The 27,224-nt window shown below is 39.7% G+C and overlaps 2 protein-coding genes across 2 annotated transcripts in view; both read right to left on the reverse strand.

Annotated features, from left to right (window-relative positions):
• The window catches only part of ubash3ba (ubiquitin associated and SH3 domain containing Ba), a 31,816-nt gene extending 17,690 nt beyond the window's left edge, over positions 1 to 14,126 (reverse strand). Inside the window, exons 1-4 of the mRNA XM_080435169.1 lie at positions 13,518 to 14,126; positions 1,230 to 1,283; positions 804 to 990; positions 118 to 316 (exon numbers count right to left, since the gene is read on the reverse strand). Of these exons, the coding sequence (XP_080291295.1) occupies positions 118 to 316; positions 804 to 990; positions 1,230 to 1,283; positions 13,518 to 13,648 (571 nt within the window). The 5' untranslated portion in view covers positions 13,649 to 14,126. The remainder of the gene's footprint in view (positions 1 to 117; positions 317 to 803; positions 991 to 1,229; positions 1,284 to 13,517) is intronic.
• A 2,223-nt stretch (positions 14,127 to 16,349) lies between these two features.
• On the reverse strand, positions 16,350 to 24,727 carry f11r.1 (F11 receptor, tandem duplicate 1). Its single transcript, XM_080435733.1, has 10 exons — positions 24,437 to 24,727; positions 21,828 to 21,887; positions 20,526 to 20,642; positions 20,203 to 20,343; positions 19,595 to 19,797; positions 19,355 to 19,457; positions 18,192 to 18,299; positions 17,818 to 17,830; positions 17,628 to 17,691; positions 16,350 to 17,448 (listed from the first exon to the last, which is right to left on the reverse strand). Exons 1-10 carry the CDS (start codon positions 24,486 to 24,488, stop codon positions 17,413 to 17,415), a joined length of 897 nt encoding a protein of 298 aa, XP_080291859.1. The 5' UTR covers positions 24,489 to 24,727; the 3' UTR covers positions 16,350 to 17,412.
• Between the last annotated feature and the right edge of the window lie 2,497 nt (positions 24,728 to 27,224).

Consider the following 27,224-nt stretch of genomic DNA (forward strand, 5'->3'; position numbering starts at 1 on the left):
CCGTTTTCGGACATTTTCTCAAATAACAGATGTACAAGCTCACAACGTGTCGCTTTGCAACCCATTATGAGCTTGTCGATCAGCTTTTTTCCATATTTTTTAAATCAGGGCTCCAACCTGCTTTAGCAGCCGCCTCTGTGGCAAAGTCAGCAGCAAAGGTCTGCAGCACCTCAGCCACTTGCTCCTCCACAAAGAGGCCAATGAAGTTTGAGGAGGTGTAGAGCTCCAGGGGGAGGGGAACAGGGAAACGGCCCCTCCACTTTCCCACGGTGGTCTGGAGAGCCTCACACAGAGCCTCTACCTTTGCATCTGCACACTGACCACAGGGGAGGGAACAGAAACACAAAGAGTCAGTATGAACATATTCGGATGGTTAAAATGATGTTCATATAACTATGTGATAGCTGGATTACTGCTCTTTAGAAGTATATTCGTCTATGGGAGTGTTAACTCTCTCAATGGATCTGGCTTCCTCCACTTTTCTTCTTTCATAAATACTAGTGTACATTTATGTTTTAATTTAAATTATTGTAAGTATAGGAACAGTATAGGTATATTCATGGTACACTAGCCTTCTAGCTAACAGGGATCAAAGTAAACAAAACCAAAATTATACTCAGAATACAGATATGAATTGAAAACAAACTTTGGGACATTATGTGTGTAACCCGGCAGCATGTAACAACCTAATTATCCTATATACCAAATCATCATAACATAAAAGTACCAACAAAGCAATACTAATTCGGTTCAACATTCTAAGAGAGAGAGAGAGGGAGCGAGAGAGGAAGACTGAGACTGACCATGAAGAACTGGCAGATAGTGATGTGAGGGAAGATGTTGTGGGCCTTGTTCTTGCCACAGCTGAGGCGAGACTGCTGCCAGAACTGTGTGAGCTGTTGGAGCAGTGGTCCACTGGGCCGCAAATACAATACATACTCCCTGGGCAACGGGTCATCCAGGAATGGGTCATCCACATGGGAGAAGAGCCTGGACCAATGGACAGGACATGTAAATGTGTAATTGATAGGGAGGAGAATTGGGTGCTACATCACTGATAGATTGCCTCCGAGTCCAGCAGAGGGCATCAATGCCATACAGCTAGTTTAGTTATACCTGAACCAATAGATTTAATGATGACCATTTTGACAAACGTGTAATATTGCACTTCATTCATGTATAAATATGCAGCTATACACGACTGTGTGAGATGTCTGTGTGTTTCTCACCAATCACAAGCCGCCTGAACGTTTTTGCTTCCTGTGGACACCAGAGCTTTCAGCCTGCAGAGAGAACAGAGAGCGATCAAAACACTGCACAAAATCAATAGTTTGTGTGTCCTTTCACAAAAAAAGCAAACACACTGCGAACAGGAACCACTGCTCTAGCCCATGTCTCTCATCTGCATCCTCTAAAAAAACACAATTAAAAGAATACTACTGGACCAAATAATTATTTTATCCCATTCAATCTGGGAACGCATCAACAAATGTCTTCTAAATCCTAACAGGTTTCTGAAAACGTATGTTGCTATTTCAGTGGTGCTCAAACTTTTTCATGTAAAGGACCACCCAAAATTATATGTATTTGGCCGCCGACCCCATCTCAAAATATTTTGTTCCAGGGACCCAAAGAAACTAAGGTTTGAGTTACAAATGTTCGCTTTAGTAATAAATATATTCAAAGATTTGCATACATTTTCAGTTTGAAAAAAAAATAGCAGATCCACAAGCTCATAGTGCGTGTTTTACAAGGAATTTGCCTTGGTGAGGGTGCATTACACTGAAGTAAACGCATAGAAATATTTAAATTGTTTACAACTATTTCGCTGTCTCTCTCTCCGTCTGTTGTCTTGCCTTCAATTTAATATTGCATCAATACAAATGATGTATTGCGAGTCTGTCTCTCTCCCTCTTCATCTCTCTCTCTCTCCGTCTCTCTCTCTCTCTCTCCGTCTCCGTCTCTCTCCGTCTCTCTCTCCGTCTCTCTCGCCGTTTCTCTGTCTCTCTCTCTCTCTGTGTCTCTCTCTCTCTCTCGCTCCGTCTCTCGCTCCGTCTCTCTCTCGCTCCATCTCTCTCTCTCTCTCGGCTCTCTCTCCGTTTCTCTCTTTCTGTCCGTCTCTCTCTCTCTCTCTGTCTCTCTCTCTCTCCCCGCCTCAGTCTCTCTCTCTCTCTCTCTCTCTCTCTCTCCGTCTCTCTCTCCGTTTCTCGCTCTCTGTTTCTCTCTCTCTCTCTCCGTTTCTCTCTCTCTGTTTCTCTTTCTCTCTCTCCGTTTCTCTCTCTCTCTCCGTCTCTCTCTCTCTTGGTGTAACTGTCGTAGATTTCGGTTGCATGGACGCTTGTTTCACTCACATAATCTGGCAACACCGGAGCCGTCGCTAACTAAATTCATAGTTGCGGGTTGCTTTTGTTTGGTCTCGCTTTCAAGATAATTTTTTGGGCGAAACACACCAATTGTAATATAGGAGGATACATAAAAGGAGTTCCACATCAAACGTACATTATGTAGGCCTACTCACAGTGTAGTAGTAGCGTTCGCTTCCAGCGTTCGCGCGTCTTACTTGTAGTAGCTATGTACAGTACAATCACATAGCAGCATATACAGTACATTCACTTATATATTTATGGTTTAACTGTCCTGAGGCAATGAGTTGAGGAAGTGGTCCTGAAACCAAATACATTCCGCATAACAGTATACAAATACCTTCCCTTGTATATGTTGGGTGTATGGTTCTGGGGGCCAGTGAGGTAAGGGCTCAGAGATCTGTCAGTGGGGCACTTGGGGGCTTGTTTGTGAGTCTCACTACGTGGTTTATTTAACTCAGTGGACCTCAAAACATATTGAAAAAGTGTGAAAACTTTTGAATAATTTAGAAAAGTTTCAACACAACTATTCTTATGTTGAAAAAAAGGTGTCCCAATATCTGCTCTTCTGCTCTGCACTCTGTTGTGCACTCCCCACTGCACAACCCTCCTTCGCTTCATTGTCCAGGGTAATTAGCCTCTGCATCATGATTTATTTTATTTTTTACATCTGCAGCACGACTCATTGGTTTTCCCTTACTTAGTGCACAGCTTATCCATTACCTATTACACATCTTCTCAAGTGTCTGTCTGTCAGTTTACAAACATAAGTAATGTCATTGTGACTGGGATACCGGTTTGTAATTTAATGCAACCCTTTCTGACCCTCTTTTATTTGTTAATCTGTGTATATAAAACATATATTCCCTAACGAATCTCTTAATTACACCAACACTGTTCATGTGAAGCAGTTTGTTTATGCTTATTTATTGAAATGATCTATTGAAATTATGTATTGAAATAATGTACCGTGTGTGTGTGTGTTGATAATTTCATGTGCTGCTGAAATGCCTGCGTTTGGCTATATTATCGATGTGTGTCCGGCTGTCCGCCCAGAGCATGGGAATGAATTTGCAAGCATGTCATTGGCTGTCAATCGGCCCAATCATCAAGAGGTTTCGGGAAACTGCCCAGTGACGTCAATCTCAGAATGTTTGAAAGTAGGACTGGTATTCCAGTCAAAAATCGTATTATAATCAAGCAAACAGCCTAGCTTAGCGTAACCCTAGCCTACTTCCGCAGCATGCTTAATCCCTCTCGAGCCTCATCAGTGCGGCACCCTCCTCACCTACAGTAAAAACAAACAAACAAACAAACAAACCACGCACACTGATAACAAGAGGCTCTGTTGAGACTGTTAAAGAGGTAAAGATAGCATCTCTAGTTTTATGGACATTTTGGGATGATTTCTCACCAGGCATCCGCTTGTGATTTGACCAATTGACATAAGCTTCTGGAAAAGCACTTCCACTGAATATACTGAGTTTCTCTGAACATTTAGTCAAGGTGGCTCTATACGGCAAACCTATTACCCAATAATACAACCTTTTATAATCCAGTCAATAGATGAAAATGCTGTAGAATGTAGCCTATGCCACATTGCTGAATGTATTTGTTACACATACATTAATTTACAAACTAACCAGATTGTAAGCTATAGCTTAACAATCTTAACAGGGGGTGACAAGCTGTTAACACTAGTTATTCTATTAGTGACACAGCAATACAGCAACTCTTTTAATATCTGTGTCAATCTGAAATCCAACATTATTTTCTTTTTTTTTATTTATATACAGGTGAAAATCCCATTGAGATCGAGATCCCTTTTACGAGGGAGCCCTGTTCTGGAGCTTTCTTTCCTGAAACAAGGAAGAACTGATTATCCTTAATGAGTAGTCAAAAACTAATTAGTGTCTTTTTATAAAACCTCTGAAATCAAAGGCTGCCTCTTAAGGGACTGACCGATTAGAGAGCTCTGACATGATTTGATATCCCGGAGTATCATATGACTAATGCTTTCAGGCCTTCTGAAACACATCCATTACAAAGAATACCTACTGAAGGCCCAGGCCCACTGACCTTCTCCTAATTCAGTGGTTCTCAAACTTTTTCATGCAAGGGAATCCCCTTGAAAAAATAAATGTATTTGGCCGCGGACCCCCATCTGAAATTATTTTGTGTCAGGGACCCGCCAATCTGGGAACCCATCGTCAAATAAAAAGGAAAAACAGCGCCCTCTGCTGTTTTTTACTCTTTCACTTGGCTCTGAGCCGAGCTGAATGGAGCACCCGTGCGCAAGGAAACCAAGGTTTTGGTCTGCCCTCAGCGCTCCACTTCCGGTGGTGCGCTTATGTTTTCATTCCCACTAACAATATTTCTACACGGAACACTAACACCACTTCTCCCAGAGAACATGGATCGTTTCGGTTATAAGCCCACTTGTTTCTATGATGAAAGAGCAAGTTAAAAAGTGAATATCTTTCCGTGGTTTTGTCTGCTCCAAGGACGCTATTGTTAAATGAGTTTCGGTTTGTTTTCAGTGGGAAGGGAGCACAGAGACAGTAAATCCCACCCACTACATTTGATTGGGTAAAGCGCGGCCTGCTTCCTGATCTGAAGGCACGCCCACTTGTAAGCTAACACGCACACGTTCTGAACGGGGCTCTCGACAGATTCAGTAGCGTAGCTCTGAATCTGTTCTTGAGAGATTAGGGACCCGCATACAAGATGTGTTGTTAAATTGTTTTAAATGCTTCAAGATTGTGTTGAAATAGCAGATATACAAGCACCACGATGCGACAAGTTGTGAGCTTATTAGATCGGCTAAAATAGCCGATGTAGGGGTTAACATGGTTAAAATGATTGTGATGCTATATTAACTACTTTCAACAGATCAAGAAGATGTCAGCAGTAGACTGGCTACCACTATGGCACAGCAACTCTACTTTCTCCTCACCTTGCCAATAGGCTAAGTGGTGTTGTTATAGTAAAGTGTCTGTTCATCAAAGTTGTTAAGCACTTTGACGCAAAGATAACCTCCAGATCCAGATCAGTAAATAAAAAAGGGTTCATTCAAAACATGCACACTAATGGACAGAAATCAACCCCTATCCAATGAAAAGTGGATGGTGAAGTAGCCTAACTTAACAGACAACAAAGGTGATGGATGTCTGCTCACTTACATGGCAGGCTAGCTAGCTTGCTAAACTCTGCCCCCACCTCAACCAACTTTTCTTGCATACCTTTATTTATAATTACCTAATGGCATATATAAGCTTTAGTCTGTGAAAAAGAAATAGTAAAGCGTTTGATTCTATAAAAAGACCAATCCCTTCAAACAAAGTCTGTCTGTTTCTCAAAACCTTTGCAGATTTATTATTAAGGGAAAACAATGTTCACCAATCACCAGACCTCCATCAGAGAGGAGAGAACTGTGAGTGTTGTGCCACTCTGATGTTCACATTGAATGAACTATTTTTAAATCTACCCCACTGACAGGGCCCTAGATACAGCAAAGTCTGCTAACCCTGGGGCACTGCGCCCTGCTAGAGCTACACATGTTAGATAGGAAAGCCCTGGCTACAAGACCCGACCAGATGGCTCACCCAGTTTCACACAATGCAAAATAAACACCCATATGCAGGCCACACTTGAATAATAAGGCCAGAATACACACGTTCAGATGACAGACTTTCAAAAATCTTGTGCAAATCTGCAGATTTGTTTTTAAAAGGGAACATTTTTATATTCCCTTTAGTATCCATAATCTCTATCATGCCAGATTATAGACACTAAAGCCTAAAGAGGAGGAAAGGTAGCTGATATTATTTAATAACGCATTGTGGGATTACCAGAATACAGCTGTGACTAACATCAAAAGAAGATTGGATTGCTTATATGAATTCTATAAATATAGTACATACATACAAACATACATAATACTTCGACAGCCTAGCCGAAATAGGCTGTCAAGCCATTGAGAAACCATACATGAGAAACAGTGATGGACAAACTGGTCTAAATAAGTATACATGTCTAACCCATAGGCCTCTCCTTGGCTCTAAGCAGTAACTGAATGATTTATTTATAAACTGCATTTCCTGTTCAAAGCTAACCACGGATAAAATGTTTGGAGAGTGAATGATGTGAGGGAAATATCTCTGGATTAGGAATTAAAGACTAATTTATGATTTTGGAAGAAGAAAAAACTTCAAAAACAAAACAATGGCCATTTTATTTGTTTCAACAAATTACAATGACCGCAATAGACAAATTATGGCTTCTATTTAATCTGTAAACCATTATTGAAGCTTTTATTTCACCTGCTCATCATAACAGGCTCTTGTTTCAACATCAAATTGTACCTTTGTCATCACGGCTGTCTGATGCATGTTTCAAAGTTTGAATGTTTAAAAGCAGTGTAATCTCTTTACTAGTTCCTTATTACGCTGTTAAAGGGCTACATTCTGTTACTCAAGGTTCTTTTTAGTGACATGTTTTTTACGCTATCAGCATAAACCTTAAAGGTAGGGTAAGTGATATTTTTTGGTTAAAACAAAAAGTATTTTTTTAAAAGGTTAAAATACTATATTCTGATAGTAATCATTGCTATAGAGTGTTTTTTCAGTAACAGGAGTCTCCCTGTCTCTCCAGCTCTTTAATAAACAGAAAATACATTTTTCGGTAGGTGTCAAAATCTCAGCCAATCAGGAGAAAGTACCCATTTTTAAGCTTAATTTGTATAGTTTTCAGTTCAAATTTTGCATGCTCATTTCTTAGTGTCATCACTTCCAATTTCACTTGTTTAATCTGTGTCCTGATTGAGTTCTCTGTCCTGGTTGGATAAAATTGGAAATGAAACTACAAAAAAAAAAAAAAAAACTACAAAATACATTTTCTGTTTTATAAAGAGCTGGAGAGACATGGAGACTCCTTACATGGACAGGACACCCTATAGTAACGAGTACTATCAGAACATATACCCATTTTGCAATTATTTGAAACTTTGCAAATCACTTACACTACCTTTAACATGCACATGTGGCTACTGCTATTTAGATTCCACTAGAAGCAGAGTTTGATTTCACTGTACCCTATCAATATCTGTTACACAAATTACTACGCTTTCACTACTAGACATTGATTGAATTCATAGATTACCCTAGTAAAAACAATAGCAATAGAAATGGCATTGTGCCTGTGGTAGATTGTGCCTAAGGATTGTCTGCATTGAATTCAACCATGTCAAAACTACAGAGCAACACTCGTGTGCACATTTTGACTGCATGTATGCAACAACGCACACACACAGCTCCCGAAGGCCCCTCCTTAACTCAGCTCTTTGGGGAAATACACGTTTCCTGTTTACAAGCTGACAGCAAGCACACATCACTAACCACTTATAACACTAACAGCACAGCGAGGACTGCTAGTGTGCAACACTGAACTGGACCTTACACTCTCAGGAGAGGCCTCTCAGCAGAGGAAACGCTGGTTCCAACCCAGTCTGGTCAGCTATAAATGGGCCTGGTGAACTCACACAATGCCAAAGGGAAGGCAAGGCACTTCTTCTTCCACTATTTGTGGGTCTTTTCAATGACTAAGTGAGATCAGGCTAAAATGGTTATGAATAACACAGGACTGCTCTCTGACTGTATGGTAAATATTATATGATCCCTCACATAATAGTACTCAGATTTTTTACTTAAAAGAACGTGAAAGTAGTAATACCACAATGTAGAAATACTCTTTTACAAGTAAAGGTCCTGCATTCAAAATGTATTGTATAAAAGTACAAAAGTATTGGCATCAAAATATACTTACAGTAGTAAATATACTCGCAAAGTTTGTCAAACAACCATAGCCAATTTACAAGCTTTGTTGAGTGGTTAAATAAATAAACTTCAAATTAAGTATATCACTCTAATACGTCTTGCCCGATTACATTTTAGCAACAACAACAAAAATATGCAAATTTCAAACTGTGAGAGATTTCATGGAACATTTTTAAATGGCACCATTACAGAAAAACCCAGCTCTTTGAAATAAGTTAGGTAAGTCAGTTATTTAGTTAGTTAGTTAAGTCAGTCAGAGTTGATTGTTGTTACTGGGAAAAAACAGAATAACATAAACTGTCGAAAAGAATATTTTTGGAAAGTTTCTAAAGTTTTCCAGCTATGCAAATGTTAGCGGTTTACTCTTATTCTTATTCAAAGAATTCGCTAAAATTACATATGACAAAATTGTGTTTGAGAAAACACAAATAGGCTTTGAATTGGTCATGTTGCATATCCAAAGCAGGTGCAGATGTGCGAGTTGTTGTGGCCCCTTTCCATTGCATAGTCCAGGCTTGGCAGCCACGGCTCTATCCTAATTTTTTGCCTTTCCCATTAGTACTTGGAACTAGCTACCAGCCAGGTCATTTGAGGTCCTTTTTTAGTGCTGGTGCGCCAAAAGTTTCAAGCGAGGCTAAGCCAAATAGTGACTTGAAACACTGCTGACTACTGAAGAATCCTCACTAGCATCACACAGACAAATGCATGACATGGATGGATGGTCATGCTTTCTATTTCCTCTCCATGGCAAGCAAGGTAGTGACCCAAAGATTGACGCAAGAAACAAGACTACAGACCCAAGGAGAGTGGAAGAACTACAGTATGTAAGCCTATCAAAGATATATTATAACATTTCAATGTTTGAATGGACATAGTCCTCTGGGGTGGGGGGGATATGGGGAGGAAAAAGAAAAGAGAAAAGGGGGGGGGGGAATAAACTATATTTAAGTTTGTCTTTCTATTTTGACGCTGTATACAAACCCCTTTCTGTAATAAAAAAGATATAATAGATATATTATAACATTTAATGCGAACTTTCTGTAATGTACATTTATGTTGTATTGCATCTTTATTCTGCTAATGGCTGCTGAAACAAATTAATTTCCAGTAAGGGATAAAATGTAATGGAATCATAAGTAGAGGTTTGGGCCGCTATGCGGCCCTCACACCTACGTCACACAGCCGATCCGACAAATGATATGCCCATATATGGAGATCTCTGTATCTGTCAGTCCTTACCCTTTTATGCACATATATGGAGATCGCTGATGTCATCAGTATATGCCCATATATGGGCATGCCCCCTTTTGTGCCCATATGAAGCTGACTGATTTGATTGCGCCTGATGCCATGACAACACATTCCATATTTGGGCTTAACTGCAATGGGAAGTCCTTATAATGGTTATGGCTGAGTCATAGGGACATGAGTGTGACGACATGGTCCGCCAACACGCCGGCCGGTCCTCCCTTAAGACAATTCTAATATACTGGAGGTTTGGGCCGCTACGCAGCCCTCACATCTAGAGTTCGGGCCGCTACGCAGCCACCGCTGATCCGACTGATATGCCCATATATGGAGATCTCTGTATCGGTCAGTCCTTGTCCCTTTTAAATTTATATTTGGGCGTGGCTGCATTGGGCACTCCTTATATGGTTATGGCTGAGTCATGGTGAGTCATAGTGACATGAGTCAGAGGTCTGCCCGCCTGCCCGTCCTCCCTTATTAATATAGAAGATGTAAGAAGACGATAGCAGAGACCTAAACCATTGTGACCTATTGTAGGGTTGCGTCATCAAATATAATCAGGCAACAGAATCTTCTGCAATAATACAGTAAGTATGTCTACTACAGTATCTCAGTGACTGAATAGACAGAATGGGCTTCCCCATCAAAAACTGTAAAGTTATACTAGCCAATACTGATGCAGAATTATGGTTCCTTTACATACTGCATGCTCGTGCAAAGAAACAGAACCAATAAACCACTTGGGGAGTAGCAGGTTGGCAACCAGTGACGTAAGGGCAGACCGCACCAATGCAACTTAGTCGCAACTGCCATTGGGGATAATGGTTGCAAGTACTTGCAAGTAGTTGCATGTTGCAAGGAGTTGCACTGGTGTGGACAGGCCTTTAAAGATTGCTGGTTGGTTTGATCCCTTGCACAAGTGCCCTTGAGCAAGCCACTGAACCCCCAAAATGCTTTTTGCATTTACAATGCTATTCATTTGGTCTTTCCTCAAGATTTGCATAACCATTTTCTCTACTGATGCTGCAATGTTAGATTATAGCTAAATGTGAATTACAGTACAGTAATTACAATGTTTTTCTTGATCAGACCCATGCATGCGGACCCTAATGCTGGATAGGAGGGAGTCCCGAGTTGGTGTCGGCTAGCCTGTATCCTTACATTGCATCGTTTGTATGTTTAATAGCACACAAAAGGCAACCAACAGTAAATGGAGTATAGTAACTTTAGATCATATTATCAGATTATATCAAAATATACTGTAATAAGAAACATTTTATTAATGTTTTTCAGTATAAAACATACAGTTACTCTCTTAGGCATTGCAGTTAGAGAGGCGATTATCATATACACTAAGCAGTACCATCAAACTCTTCACAGAAGTATGTAGTTAATAAGTGATGGATTGTTTTTAAATTTCTGCTTAAAGATAAATAGTTAACTATTATCTGCTTACATTTCACTAACAAGTTTGTCATCAACCCAGACTGAAATGTCATGATATATTCCGCCCAACACTGTGAGCTGTTGGGTGGAATATACTGGGTTTACTTTTAACCTCACCCATGACCATCTTCTCACCATAATCTATAAAAAACTATAGTAAAATACAATTGACATCAGATCACTGAACAGGAAATGAAAAGAGGACGCATGGAAAAACTTCAGCCATGGTTGAATTATTTGTCATGGTCTCAGCTGGATGCAGGCTAATCTATACACCATGCTGCGAAGAAGTGTAAATTAGTTTTATGTTTCCAACCTGCCTCAAACCACAACATCCCACACAACAATCCCTCCAGCAGCACAGGGAGGGAGTAGCCACTATCTAGCTAGCTCTCATCTGATTAGACTGGTCAATTCCTGAATGATTCAGCAGGAATTCCTCCCATACAACAGAAGGGCTTTTTGTAATTGTGGTCGCGTGCATGTGTGTGTGTGTGTGCGTGCGTGCGTGCGTGCGTGCGTGCGTGCGTGCGTGCGTGCGTGCAAAATTCATGGTTCCTATGGTTCAGGCAATCCCCAAACACAATGTGACTCTTGTCCCCTGAAGCTATGACAAGCCAAGCCTCTGATATTTCTTATCTCATACTGTGTAGAAGAAAGTGAAGTTCAGTTTGCCTCTGTGAGCGTGTGTCATGAAAAGAATGTTATGCCACACACTCTGAAAGTGCCATCTTAACTGATTACAGATTACCTGTAAAGTTATATTAACTTGTTATTAATAACATGTAAGCGGCAGTGACTGATTACTTGTTACTTGTTAACCCTGAGTTGTTTTAATGCAAGCCTACTGATATGACAGGCACTATGGCTTGAAAAGTATATGCAGTCGTATTTACAGGTTTATTGATGATTAGTTCCATTTTTCTAATACAGTTCTGATAATCATTAGATATTTAAAAATCCACTAGGCTTTACATTGGTTAAATGGCATTGTATTGAACATATTGTGGTTTTATTGTCCCAGATAATTATGGCTACTGAGCCCACTGTGCTGTCATCTTCATGTTAAAATTGCGCTTTAAGTATGAACAGCATGCACTATATCACAAAAGCTACTCTGTGTTCCGCAATTAATATTATATTGTAATGTGGTACCAGCAAAGGTCTATTATATTGATATAGCTAGTGTAATACAAGTGATACAAGTGTTATGAAATCAATTAAGGAGAGGAACATTTTTGTAATTTTTCTTCATATCTCATACAGTCACCTGAATTGTGCTGCCTTTCAGTGTTTGTAATTTTTTGTAGCTGCCAATAGTTGCAAATTCTATTTCCGCAGCCCAGCCTTCATGTCCAACCACAGGGTCTACCACAGCTCAACTTTTAGAATTTGCACAACACTTCAACAAAACTGACACAATATGGTCTTCTGGTTGGAGCAATATTTCTATACCCTGCAACACTGCTAGTACTTCTGCTAGTACTAGAGACTCATGCAGTTGGTTTTGTTTGACAGATGCCACTACAACAAGTCAAGTATGCAAAACCAAAGTACAGTTATTGTATTCAATCTGCCATTCACAGTTCCAGCACAGGAAAAGCTGTTTCAGACATAAGGTTGAGCACTGGAAGAGAATTTAGTAGAGCTCAGTCAGTCCCTTCCCAACTTTGTTTGGAATAACTATCAAGAATCAAGAACCAGAAAGGTTTGTTCATCATCGTCCAACCTGGTTTCTCTCAGTGTCATATGATGAAACCATCTGTTGAGGACTATGTGAATATCCTATGCAGGGTTGAGGTTTTATCTTGGGAAGCATAAGTAGTTGGTAAGACACAAATACAAATAAAAAACACTTTCACTGGTTAACATAGAGCCAGAAAACGTGCTTTGTAATACAGCACAATGGGAAATCACAAAAGAACATGATCCACCCACACACATATACACCATCATTAACATCAGTTATTATCAGGCTGCTGTTGTTATTATATTTTCTAGGTATATCTAGATTGTTGTTAATGCACCACCAGGCAAAATGTGATGATCCTAGTTTTATAGGAGTATATTGGCAGCTGGATACACTGTTGACTTGAGACAGTAACAGCATCATAACACCGGAAAGAGACTAGAGCATGGGTTCTCAACCTGTGAGTCGGGACCCCCCACATGATTTTTTTGTTTTTTTTTTTTTTTTTGGGGGGGGGGGGGGGGGGGGGCCAGATGACAGTGAAGTGACAATTTAATGACTTTTAAGACCTTTTAATACCTAAAAAAAAAGGAAAGACAGAAAATAAAAAAGACCATTAATGCATCAAAAGTAATCAACAAACTGTAAAAAAAAAACTGGTCAAACATTGGCCAAATTGACAAATAATATAAGAGGCAAACATTTTGAAAATAGCCAATCTACAAGCTAGATCTGCTATTTTCACAATATTTATCTGTGGAACCGAAAATGTAATGCCTCAACTCCTACATTCCAAGTGCTTATCGGGGTGGGGGGTCCCCAGGTCAAATATGATTATTGTGGGGGGGGTCCCCAGTTCAAATATGATCATATTTGGTTTTGGGGGTCACGGCCTGAAAAGGTTGAGAACCTACTGTACTGGAGGATAATACTCACGCCCTGGTCTTTGGAAAGCCCATAGACAGCAGCACGTCCAGCGCAGACCCATGTTTGATGGTACCTGGTCGGCTCTGACGCTGCCTCCGAGGAGTCACTTTGGAGTACAGATCTTCTTCTTTAGCTGCCATAATAACTCAGACGTCCAGTGGCATTTCACTCAGTCTTCGGATCCACTTGTTTATTTTCAAGAAATCAGAAAATATGGAAGCAGAGAGGAATTCAACACGGGCTTGTTTGGCGTATTATTAAGCGGAAGACCCTACTAGACACGTACGCCAATAACCCCTGGGAAGAAAAGAACATGTTTTTCTTTGCCAAAAAGGTCTGAACATAAATAATCTGCCTCCTCCAGATGACTCGCACATTAAAGCCAAAACCATTAGAAGCTCGGGGTCAGCCATCGGAAGTCACTTTTGCTCTTTTCACCCATCATCGCCCCGATTCACAACATTCCCCGAACCGAGATGAACATGTACGGTTCTTACTGGTCCCTGGCATCCGGTATTCTGAGCTAAATGGTCAGATGTAACCATTACTTCCTTCCTTTCCTCGAGAATGTCTTTATTTATGAATGGGTTTTGTTTTGAGTGAGCGACGATTCAGCCCGTAAAAGGTTGCAGTGCGAACAGCGCCGCCCCGCCCCCTTTGTTTAAACAGACAGTACCCTACACTGTCTGTACAGTGTTGCCAGATTTTGTGAGAGAGATGAGCAGCCAGGGCTATGAAAACAAGCCTAAAAGAAGCCACTAGACTAGAGCCACTCAGCCACATGAGCGCTTTGTCGGCTATTTGAAAATAGCCGATCTACAAGCTCACAATGCGACGCGTTGTGAGCTTGTAGATCTGCTATTTTCAAAAACTCTCGCAATAAAATGTGGAATATTTGGAATATTTTTTTTGAAACATTCTAACAACACAAAATGCTCCCTGGCACAAAACCTTTTCATGAAAATATTTGAGAAGAACCACTGGTTTGATTAGAAAATTTGGAAGCAAGCCTTGCTTATAAGCAAGTACACTTTAGAAACAAGCCCAAAAAACCGCAACCACTAATATTTACGAGCAACTTTACAGAAAAACAAGCCCAAAGTCGCTTATAATAAGCAGACATGGCAACGCTGTACAGTATCCTACACTGGATGTACTCTGTAGCGATGCAGTGGGATGATTCAAAGAGATCAGACAATCATCAATCATGTAGAAGAAAGAACTGAAGTCATCTTATATAACACACACTTTACAATCTTTGTGTGAGTTTAGGCAAATCTTGTGGGAAAGAAATATGGCATGTTTTTATTGGCCAAACTTCCTGTCTATGTGGGCGTTCACCCTTCCGCATGTGTCGTTCCCATCAGGGTGGGCTGGACTCCACGAGCACTGGAAGAACCTTACCAGAGTAGGTGGGTGAGCCTACTCCACGCGACCGCCTGTTACCATAGCAACCGATAGGCGAAAGTAATTCTTGCATATTATGCTGCTCTGGTGAAAGTGAAGGGGGGGGGGGGTATTTCACACTAATCAGTGCTGCTTTGCTTTCTATTGAGCATCCATAAACTCTTTTAACATGAATGCCATCCACTGAATGAATGGTCAATGAGTAAGCCAAGTTTTGTGCAAGTGAATGACACATGGAAACATTATGGTAAGTCAAGGTAGCACTTATTGTCTGTGAGAAAAAGCTGAGATAATACTGAGTGGTATGTGGAAATGACAAAGCAATAATTAAGCAACACAATTTTATTTAAAAAACTTCAAAAGTTAAATGTACAATCAAAAAGTAAGCTAGTCTATACAGGCAAGATGTGTACAGCAGTGTAGAATAGTCATTCATTGGACAGCAACCTCCAGAGTACCATTTCCTTAAATAAAGATTATATGAATTTGTAGTATCTATGCATTTCTCACATTACCAAACCATTTATATCTCAACCTGAGTATTTTTGGAGCAACAAATAGCTAAATGTGTGCCTACAAATAACCAATATGAGAAGTTAGAGAACCCTCACCCAGGGTTTGGGAGCTGAGGGGGAAGAAAACCCAGTTTCTTTACGACACCATCATTGACGAACAAACCTAAATAAGTTACAGGCAGGTTATCATGCAGAACGCTGTCCCAGCCAGTTATTTTCACAAAGCATACGGTCAGCTCAATCTGCTGTCTTACTGGCTATATAGCATTTATTTTTCAACGTACTAGAGTCTAGACTGATGCATTTATGTATTCATAGCACATTGTTCAGATTGTTGATTACAATTTGTGCAAGATATTTTACAATATCACCCCCTGGAGGTGAGCATACTATATTTATAGAAAATGTACTTGTTTTTTCACAGGCATGTTAAAATAACTAGCAAACAATGCATTTGGTCATCCACCATTTATACACACTTAATACAGTTACTCTTAAGCCCAGTCCACAACAATGATTCGCAACACAACTACTTGCAACTTGCAACCACTTGCCATCACTTGCAACCTTATCCCAAAATTGTGCCAATTCAGACTGATGCCATTTCTTGCAATGGTTGCAAGTTGCTACTAGTTGCATTGCGAATCATTGATGTGAACTGGGCTTTACTCCATTTACAAAAAAGCATGTGTATATTTCCATAAATAAAAAACATTGAGGAGATTGAAAACATGTTTGATTTGTGACAGAAAATAAGTTGCAGCAAGCATTACTGTAGGTCTACTGTCATAACCCTGCACTAATAAACAGCATGTTTATGGCTATGTAGAGTTCTCTCCACCTATGCCTGGTACACATCTATTTTCCACACGCTCCCAAAATACAGATTTTGATAAAACAAAAACAAGATTTCAACAAATCAAAGAAACTGAAACATTTTAATGCACCCTAAACAATAGCTTCACACTAGTTAGTTTACACTGACCAAGTTCATGACCATGGAATGTTTATTTTTTTATAGAAAAGGCAGCTTTCCAATAAGTGTGAGAATTCTAAAATAGCCATGACTGAAATAAATGTACAATAGAACTTTGCATAATTTGCTACAATTTGCATAAATAAAAATGAGTCAAGCAGATGAGCAAAGTAAATACAAACAAGCATTAGAGAAACATAAAATACCTTTCAGAAACACGCTCAATCATCTATGCTGACTATACATGCACTGCACTCAAAGTGATTACATTTTGGATCTTCACATGGATAAGTTATGGGACCATTGCAGTGGTGAAGTGCTGCAATGGTTGTCAATCACGTCCTGCCTGAGCTAGTCAATAAGCCAAAAATACATATTCAGGAATGTAGTTTCTCTTGTTAATCACTGGTAATGGTGCAATCTAAAGTGGGAGTGTACAAAAAAAGCTTGTCTGAAGGACCAATGACTTAAAATGTGTTAACATTGGATATCAAAGCTGACGCAGTTACCTGAAATTTGCACCACACGTTTACATATTGTTTTTGTGTCACTACAAAGATTGAAAGAAATTGTCATTTGAATTGAACAGTGTGATGGGAAGAATCATGAATTAAATGTCAAATATAAAAAAGGGCAAGTAACTTTAAATGGGACAAATATAGGAAGCAGAATTTCAAAGGCTAAAATGAAACATACATGGCCATTTATCACTGCTTGTTATACCAATCAATCTTCTGGGTGCAATAAAAGTATGTACAATATTTGCCATGACATTACAATTTTGTATCCCCACAATGCTCAGCATTTATGGCAACAAATCGTGAGTGAGAAAAGGCCACCTCAATGAATCATAGAAGTCTATGAAAACTGCCTGTTAAAAGCAAATCATCATAAACTAAAAACAAAAGAAGGTCTGCAACGAGTTGAGAGACAGACAAAAAGGATGAGTTCCCACATCACAAACGTTGCTAGAGATTCTTGGACGCACTCTTGACCTTTCTGCAGGCTATACCACAAAAGATGACTTCTGTCTGAATTCCCCCTGAGACAGAAAAATATCAAATGTCATAATGTGGACATCATTTTTCTTGCAAGGATTGATCTCAAATACATAACGTAAAACAGGTCTGGACACTGTACCAGCTAAATGGACACACCAGAGAAAATTAAATTGTATAAACAACTAAAACAAAGCAGATTGATAGACAGGGTCAGACTTACATCTTCGTCATCTTCACCGCCATACACGGATGGAGGCTGGTAGACCTGAGAGGTTTTTGATTTGCTGTGGAGAAGGGAAAAAAAGACAAATTTGTAATTCTGTAAACAAGTAATGAAGGGAACATGCAATTTAGTTAACATGTAATGAAAAGTCAATCTGCAAAGACATTGTTTTGAATGAAACTCTTACCTTTCGCTCCTCTCTGTGAAGGGGAAACAAACAAAATCATTAAATCAAATATCTTGTATATCCTGCAGAAACCTCATGTCTATCTTGGCACATGTCAATATCCTGCAGAAACCTCATGTCTATTTTTGCTCTTAAGTGTAACTGATAGCCATGTGTAGAATCTAATCTATTTCATGATCCTTGGGGCCAAGCCATTGATGATGTCATGGCATTTCTGGCACCCAAGATGATCAATCTCATATAAAGATTGTGAAAGATAACATGAACAAAAATAACAACTAGATTAACTGTTCACAGACAGACAGAAAAACAGACTCACAGGAATGAAAACATAATCCCATGCCTTTTGAATGAATATTGAGATTTGTACTCACTAGGCAAGTATCCTTTCTTGTTGGCGTACCAAATTCCAAATGCCAATAAGACCAGCAGCAGGATGGCCACTATCACTCCAGCAACAATGCCTCCAGTATTAATATCACCTTAAAACAGTGGACATGAAACTTGCATAAGATTACCACATACTGAGATAATTATTGTTAAACAGCAGCACAGTTAAAATCAATGCAATCTCAATTTAGGAATTGATTTTCTTCAAATACATCAATAGCCAATTCCAATGCGGTCTTAGCAGGTAAACCCGAAAATTAGTCTGGCACCGCTCAGTTGTGATTGGATTACGCTGCCCTTGAAGTTGTGGGGCACCAATCAGGGTCCAGTATGCAAATATGGGGCGGGTTTATCACCAAATCCTCCGCTTGGAAATGCAGGTTCCACACAGAGAATATTAGTCTGGCCATGCCAGGCTAATGCGGTCTATACTTAGTCCCCTCCTTTTTTCACTCCACACCAATGTGTACACACATCGCACACGTCACCTCTGCATTGTTTTTTTATGCCTTGTTGCCAGCATTTTGTTCTCCAGACCTTTACAAAGACAAGAACAATCACAGAATTCAAATAATGTGCTCGTCTCCGTAAAGGTCAGAAGACCAAAATGTCAGCAATGAGGCATTCAGGTAACGTGTGTATACAGGAATTTCTTTCATGTATCTATACGATTTCCATAGATAAGATTTAGTGATGTGTGTTATTCAGCCGACTAAGTTCAATAAGTGAGTTTTTACCCCAATACCACCACTAAGATGACATTTGGAGTGTGTGCATGTTACTCTACTCCAGTAGGGGATTATATCTTTGTCACGGCACTAGAGACTCCAATTGGTTTGTTACGACACGTATTCAGTGGCGAGGGGAACTTGGATATATACTGTACGTGGCGTGAACCCCCATGTGTTACACATTACACTCTCTTGATGAAACTACTCGTCGGCTAGTGACAAGCGACCACTGGCGACTCCTTGTGTATAGGAGGAAGCATGTTGTAGTCTACAGCCTCCCCATGCAAACAGTGGGGGTTAGCAGCAACAGGGGCTGCAGAACACATGGGGAATTGGCAACAACTACATTGGGAGAAAATGGAGGACAAAGCTCCCAAAAGTCACATTTGTGCACTGCAAGAAACAAACACACTTACGGACTTCCATTTTTTTAGCTTTACTGCGCTGAGGAGGGCCAGCGTCATTGACAGCCTCACAGGCATAGCTTCCAGTGTCTGCCTTGGACACAGCGGGAAACTCCTGGGAAGGGGAATCACAAACAGTGCATTTGAAATATCTGCATGTGAAGAATATGGGACTCGACTGAAAAAGGCACTTCAGCGAGTGCTATTGTCTAAGCCTGCTGGTGTGAATGGTGATGATGAACATTAACTGACTAGATTGCCATTCGCTGAATTCATCTTGTAGGTGGCATTTTTGAAGGCGGAAAACTGGCTGGGATTTTCAGGCAGGAGCGTTCCATCTTTGAACCACTTGTAGATCGGAGGAGGTGAACCATCACTGTCATGGCAAGTCAACAGGGCAGTCTTGCCTGTTGTCACCGTCTGAGGGATTCTGACCAGGGGTGTAGATGGTGGGACTGATGGGGACAACAAGAACATACATTAGCTCAGTCAACTCACACACGCACTGTGCTATTTCACTGCCAGTACAGCACACCTTTTGATACAATGATGATTATTTTGTTAATTATACATCTATTAACCCATTTAGAAATGGCAACAGCGGCAGATCTACAAGCTCAAAATGTGTCGCTTTACGACACGTTTTGAGCTTGTGAATCTGCTACTTTTAACCCTTAATTTACGAAAAAACTCAAAAAGTTAAAATATGGAGAAAAGCGGTTTCTGCCCGACAACAACGAAAAATATAAATCATGTAGCTATATCTATAGCAAAAACAAAAAATTACAGATGCTTTCCCGGATTGAAAGGTATAAAATGGGTTATAGAATTTGAAATGGAAAAATAGTTCACAATCTTACCCAGTACAGTAAGCTTCACTGTAACTTCCCCAAACTTGGCACTGCCAGCCACCACACAATCATAGTCTCCAGTATCCTTGCGGGTCACCTTGTTGAATCTCAAATTACCGCCGAAAACTGTCACTTTGTCCCTATATTGTGCTGTGGAAGCAAGAAGCGTACAATTACCAATGAATTCCCATGTAATGATTTGCAATAAATAGGTCACGTGAGGTATACATGACCCATTTGGCTCTCATGAAAAATTACCCATAATATTCTAAAACAACAAGTATCATTCTACCACTAGACAGAGATAAGGTGTTTTGGATGTATTCACTTACTTGTGGGTTGGCCATTAAAATAAACGTATGTCTGTGAGCCTTTCTTGTCTGCAAACTTCCACTCAATTCTTGCATCTGAACCAAAGTCAGCCGAGTAAGAACATGTAAGATCAGCACCTGAAATGAAAAACGCAATGAGAGCACATAAAAAAATGCTACGTCTCAAATACTATAAGCTCGCCATCTGCCCCATGACAAGACAAGAGAAGATTAAAGAAGCTGACTAAGATGGCTAAATTTGTCCAGTGTTGACAGCCCTGAAATGCACTCAGTTCAATCTTTCTGGTTTACAGTTAGCTCCAATCGGAACCTCTCCCTCCGCTATATAGCTCCGAGATGAGGTTCCACGCAGCTCGGTGCCGTTTGAGCAGGACATTTTCGACTATGCATGATTCTTACCCTTTTCTGCACATCGTATCCAAAAAGTAAAGGTTTTCTGCACTGCTATCAGATGTTTTAACTTCTAGCGAAAAATTAAATCTAACTGACGAGTTGAATAAGCGTTTAAATCGCTTAAAATGTCAGCCTGTGGCCATGTTTTCCCAATGCAATCTTACAGGAGCAGTACTGCGCATGCGGATGGGGGTTGACTGGCCACAGGCTGACATTTTAAGCGATTTAAACGCTTGTTTCAACTCGTCAGTTAGATTTTCTTTTCCGCTAGAAGTTAAAACATCTGAGAGCAGAGCAGAAAACCTTTACTTTTTGGATACGATGTGCGGAAAAGGGTAAGAATTATGCATAGTGGAAAATATTTGAAAATGTCCTGCTCAAATGGCACCGAGATGCGTGGAACCTCATCTCGGAGCGGTAGCGGGGGGAGAGGTTCCAAATGGGGCTAGTTTTACAGAGTGATTTTTACAGTGTGATTTGGACATTTCAATTAGCCATTCTGACATCTGTTAAGGCTACGCTTAACAAACATCACATGAATTACTACAACAATTGCATAAGTGAAGTTTGATTTGTGAATTACAGGAATTTAAACAGATTGTGTAAATTTGTTGTAATTATAAAAGTGAAAAGTATAAGTCGCTAGTGCAGTATAAGGTATAAAGTTTCCAGGGTTTTGTCATTGTGCTGTGTATATATATATATATATATGTGCTTGTTATCTTTCTGTATTTTGTCTTTTAAATTGGAGTTGTGTGAATTCTGTACATGGCATAAGCATCAACTGAGCAGTGAGCAACATTATGTCATTCTGTAAAGTGTCTTGAGACAACTTGTTGTGATTTGACACTTTAATAAAATTGAATTGAAAATTGTCCAATCTTCTTAAGTACATCTTTCAGGACTCACCTTCTCCTTCTTTGGCGCGTACATTTGGATTTGTGGTTATCACTGTAAAACCACTTACACCTGGAAGGGTGACAGTCAAAGGAATCAAATCAAAAAGCAATATAAGGATTAGGAATATCAAATCTAGTGCAGTCATGAATATCAAATCACCTAAACTAAAAATAAATTAAAAAAACTAGAAGACTGTAGAAGAAGTGTCTGCACCAGAAGAAAATACATACATGAAATGAAATTAACAGATAAAAAAAAACTTTCATACAGAAATGCCATTGGCCAACAAGAGCAGACATGTGTCTCGGTTAACATTTGACAGAGAGATCATAGCCCAACAAAAACAACTAACACGCCCTAAAACTCTGAGCAACAGCCTCCCCCAGCACACCCTCAAGACTGTAGACTGTAGCACAGTCAGTGGTAGCAAGCCTGAGGGTTTAGGGTTTACACAACCAAAGTGGTTTTCTGCTGACACACAACACTTCCAATGAAACCCGTAATGACTGACACTGGGTTCTAACCGCCTGAGAACAGCAACAACCGTCAATAAGTAAACAACTAAACATTTACTGCAAGAGACCAGTCAGTCACAGTGTTCGTAAAATTATAGGATGCTACACTATTGTTAAGGATTTGCCTGTTAGGTTCAGCTTTAAAATTACTACTTGGTAGTCTAGTAACCCGCTATAATCCATAATAGCCACTACAAATTCAACTACAGAACCCAACAGTATAGTCACCTGCCAGTTACTTTAAAATATGTTATAGTTATACATTAAATGTATTTATTATCACATACTGTCCTACTGTCTGGCTGATGCGTTTTGTTAAATGTTTTGCCTAAATATGTTTACGGTATATTGTATTATTCTTTTATATTATTATAATTATACATCTCAAGGGGTTATTCCTAGTAAAGAATTTAAATGATACACACATACAATACACATCACATGGCAGCCGCATTATAGGCAGTGAACTTCAAGCTTCCCCAGTGTGGATAACAATAAATAAAAAATAAAGTAATTCTTCAAACAGTGTGTGAATCTCCTTTTTTTGTGCCTGAGGTGCACATTAAAAGTCAGGTAAAGTTTAACTAATGACAGAAGCTTCCCCAGTGTGGATAACAATAAAAAATAAAGTAATTCTTCAAACAGTGTGTGAATCTCCTTTTTTGTGCCTGAGGTGCACATTAAAAGTCAGGTAAAGTTTAACTAATGACAGAGACGTGTTACCATGGCTTGTTGGCTTTTTCTGTGGGTGGAAATTGCGACAAACAGCAAGATAAGGCGGCACAGTCATAGTTTTGGTTTGACCTGATAAAAGGCTTGGGGGGGGGGGAAACTCTAGTGTAAAATGACACCAGAGCAGAGAAGTCCATGACTTCCTTATTAGTGTGGCTGTCATTGGAGTTTCGGAGGTGGGGAGATTTAAATAAATAAATAAAAAAGGCTTGTGAATGAATACTGAACAGCCATTCACAATACACACAGGCTTGAAAGACACCAGGCTAAATTAAACAATCAACTTCTCTCTTCTACCATGAAACAGGTTTCAGAGGAAGTAATGTCTATGATCCACAGACACTATAGAAACTTGACATGTGGTGAATGGTATCAGCTAGCAGTACCTGTTTTTTGATCTTTTGTTTCCATTAGCATCCTAACAAGATTCAAGTGGACATTTCTCAGTAACCATAGTGCTGATTAAAAAATGGTTTCAACTATTTGACCTGTGCTACAGGTCACCCCTACCTTCAGTAGTGTGATATCAAACCCAATTAATTAATTCAATGTGAGGGTGCTTTGGGAAAACCTAATTCAATCATGTTCCAGACATGAAACACCTACATTTAGATCTTCATGAATAGATTATTTAAACTAAAAATGTATTAATGATAGTCAACATAGACATATCGGTCCCCTAAAGTTGCTCTCTTTCTAAAGTGTGAAGAAGTTATAAGAATGTTTTTAAATTCCCCTCATCTTGGTCGTGATTGCAACTTAGCAATACTTAAAAGTTAACATACAATTTGAATGCATTGTCAGCTAGAACAAAACTAGATAAAAACTTGTATATCTATGGTTACAAAAAACTAGCTTATTAACTAGATTAAAACTTGTATATCTATGGTTAAAAAAATAGCTTATTTGACAAAGTAAAAGATTACTCAATCATGTAAATGTGGAAAGGAAAATTGTGTGTGCGTGTGTGTGTATCTGAGTTCATAAAAGTAAACTACTGAGAATCCTTCACTCCTACTTGAAAATACTGATACAATGTTATGGCTCAGAGTCAGGTCAGGTAGCCTGTATGCAGGCCATTACAAGTGTTGTAAATGTACATTGACAATAACATTTCCAAACAAAGTGACCAGCAGTAGCCTACTATCTATCTAAACATATAGCCTACTGCTACACTGTGGCCTACGACGACAGGTGTGGCTTTCGGTATCAGTTTCAGTGAAACTGCATGTTTTTTTTGATAATAATTAATTTAACAGTCAAACACATTCAGCTCTACAGGGAAACACTGCCTAAACCCCAGAAACACTTCATATACATTGCACTTGCAGTAAGAAGTTTGAGGCCTACACAACACTTGACTCAACTCACCTGTTATGGCGTAAATGAAGAGAGACACCGAAACCAAGCCGCAGACAAACATGTCGGTCGGTCGGTCCTTGTCCTTTGTTTACTAGCAGTGAGACCCGGACTGGAGAGTTTACTTTAGTCGAGGCCTCTTTTAGTAAACAAAACGCAAAATGTTTAAAATGTCTTCAGTGTCCTGTTTATGAGCAGCATGTGTGAAAAATCTGTAATCCCCTTTTTATCTTTGGAGAAATAGACGCAGCTCTAGGATCAACTTATTGGCCCTGCCTGCCGTCGTCACCTGTAGACATAGGTGGAGGTAGTGAACTAAACTAAACCAGTGTTGCCATATTTTGTGAGAGAAATAAGCAGCGAGGTCTAGGAAAACAAGCCCAAAAGAAGCAACTTGGGCCACATGAGCACTTTACACGTATATGCGTCGGCTATTTGAAAATAGCCGATCTACAAGCTCACAACGCGTGGCGATGCGTTGTAGATAGGCTATTTTCAAATATATTATTTAATATATTTATAAATGATATAACATTTGAGAACCAATGGTTTAAAACAATATTTTTTTGGAAGCAAGCCTAAATAAGCAAGTACAGTTTAGAAACAAGACCCAAAAACTCGCAACCCGCAACTACCTATATTTACAAGCAACTTTACAGAAAAAGAAGCCCAAAGTCGCTTATAATAAGCCGACATGGCAACAATGCAGGTAATGTCTTCTGCTTCCACTACCTGGATGATGTCATCATGGCTCAGCCCAAGGAAGACATACAGGTTGGACTGGTTGGAAAGAATTCACATAATTATCATGTAGCCTACTGAAGACTAGAGAGAGAGACAATGGTTCTCAAACTTTCAAACCCCTTTCCTCTGAGAGAGGGTCCTTGAAATGGGACCAACTGGATCAATTTGGTTCCGGTGTTCTGGTGTTACAGAACAATGTGGTTCTCCACTTTGAGAACCACTGAGTTAGAGGAATGATTATGTGACGCATAGGCTATTTGTCAAGGTAGCAAAATAGCCTATAGAACAGTGGTTAATAGTGGTTAACAGTGGTTAACTTTAACAGTGGTTAACTTTTTAATTTCAAGGATCAGATTTCCCCAAATTTCATGTACTGAATCAAAATCTATTTTTTACACTGTGTGTAGACCTTAGCACAGTGGTGACTCAGCAACACCACCTGTGACAGAAATCAACATTTGATCAGTTGTCATCATAAAGTTCAATGTTTGGGAGGCATGGGTATTTCATAGACATGTCATAACAGGGTAAACACAGCTAGCTGCAGCTAAAATGTACAATGAGTATAGCTAGTCTACATTTGATTTAAGTATACCATTTATTTAGCAAGCATTAGCAATTAATTATTGACTATTTTTTAGAGTTTGCTGAGGGAAGTGCTTACAGGTCAACAGACTATTTGAGAGGTTCATGGTGAGGACATTGATGGACTCTCTCATTATATAACGGACTGCATCAGGTTCTGTGAGGAGAACCAAAAAGGTATGCTACTTGACCCATGTACTGTTGAGTTCAAACTTTGAACAGGCATAACTCATGCCCCATTTGCCATGACAGTTATTACACCTACCTATATGCCTCTCCTCATGAGGAACAAATTAGCCACTGCATGCATGGGACCCAATGACCATACATGGATGGATTATGGACCGGGCCAGTGACCAGGGGCAGGGGCCCTTGAATACTTGGGTCCCGTGGGCCACTAGGCCCATCGAACATTTACTTAAATGTAATACCTACATATTTAGATATAGGTTAATGCTCAAATGTGGGCACTACAGTACAAGTCCCCTCCTACAGCCCCCTGACCAACAGGACTAACGCCTGACTAACAGAGCTGACAATATGTTTTTAAGATTTCATGTTTTATTAAATTTTTCACATGCAAATAAATAACATGTAGCCTAAATACCATGTCATAAATATCATGTAATACGTATGTTAAATACTGTAAATCCTCTACAATAGAATGTCTACAAATGATTTCTTGACCCACACATGCCTTATAACTACTGCCTGTGCTGGATAGCATGGGGTCAGGGTGCCAAAAGATAATTGGCCCAGGGGCCTCCTTGAGTCTTGATACGTCCCTGGACCCATAAGCTCCACCCGATTTAGAATTGTGTGAAAAACACTTAAATCGCAAATTTCCAGTTTATGCCTAATGGCTATGCTGTTTGCTGAAAGTTATTGCGATGGTAGAAAGGCACCCCTAATGACCGCTGGATAAATATGGATCAGATTTACCACATTCTGTTGCTATGGCATTGGCATGGCATGTCTCCGGGGATCAATATAGGCTTATCTTATCTTATCTTATGTAATTAGCTACACTTTAATTACGCCCTTAACCTGCTAACCACCTTATGGCACTATGAAAATGGTGCCTTGGTTTCTTGACTTTTTTTAAAGATATGTTTTAGTACACAGAGAGAGAGAGAGACGGGGAGTGACACGCAGCAAAGGTTGTGAGGCCCGGGAATCGAACCTGCGACTTTCTGTCAGGCTACGTTAGAGCATATATGTGGTATGCGCCTTATAACCACTATAGGCCAGTGGAGCCCGTCTCTTGGCGCCCGTCTCCGATAAGGCTTCTTTAAGGCAGGAGCTCAGAGCAAACCTATTGAAACTGCTTGATCATTATAACTAAATGTAATGCTACAATAGTGGGTAACAGAACAACATGCAGATGCAGCATAGAATTTATTTCATACTTCTATACAAACGGTCTAACCATTAAAGATAATGGACTCAACTATTAAAACATTTATAAATA

This window comes from Gymnoscopelus braueri (assembly GCF_963280865.1).
Source record: "Gymnoscopelus braueri genome assembly, chromosome: 8".
Lineage (NCBI taxonomy): Eukaryota > Metazoa > Chordata > Actinopteri > Myctophiformes > Myctophidae > Gymnoscopelus > Gymnoscopelus braueri.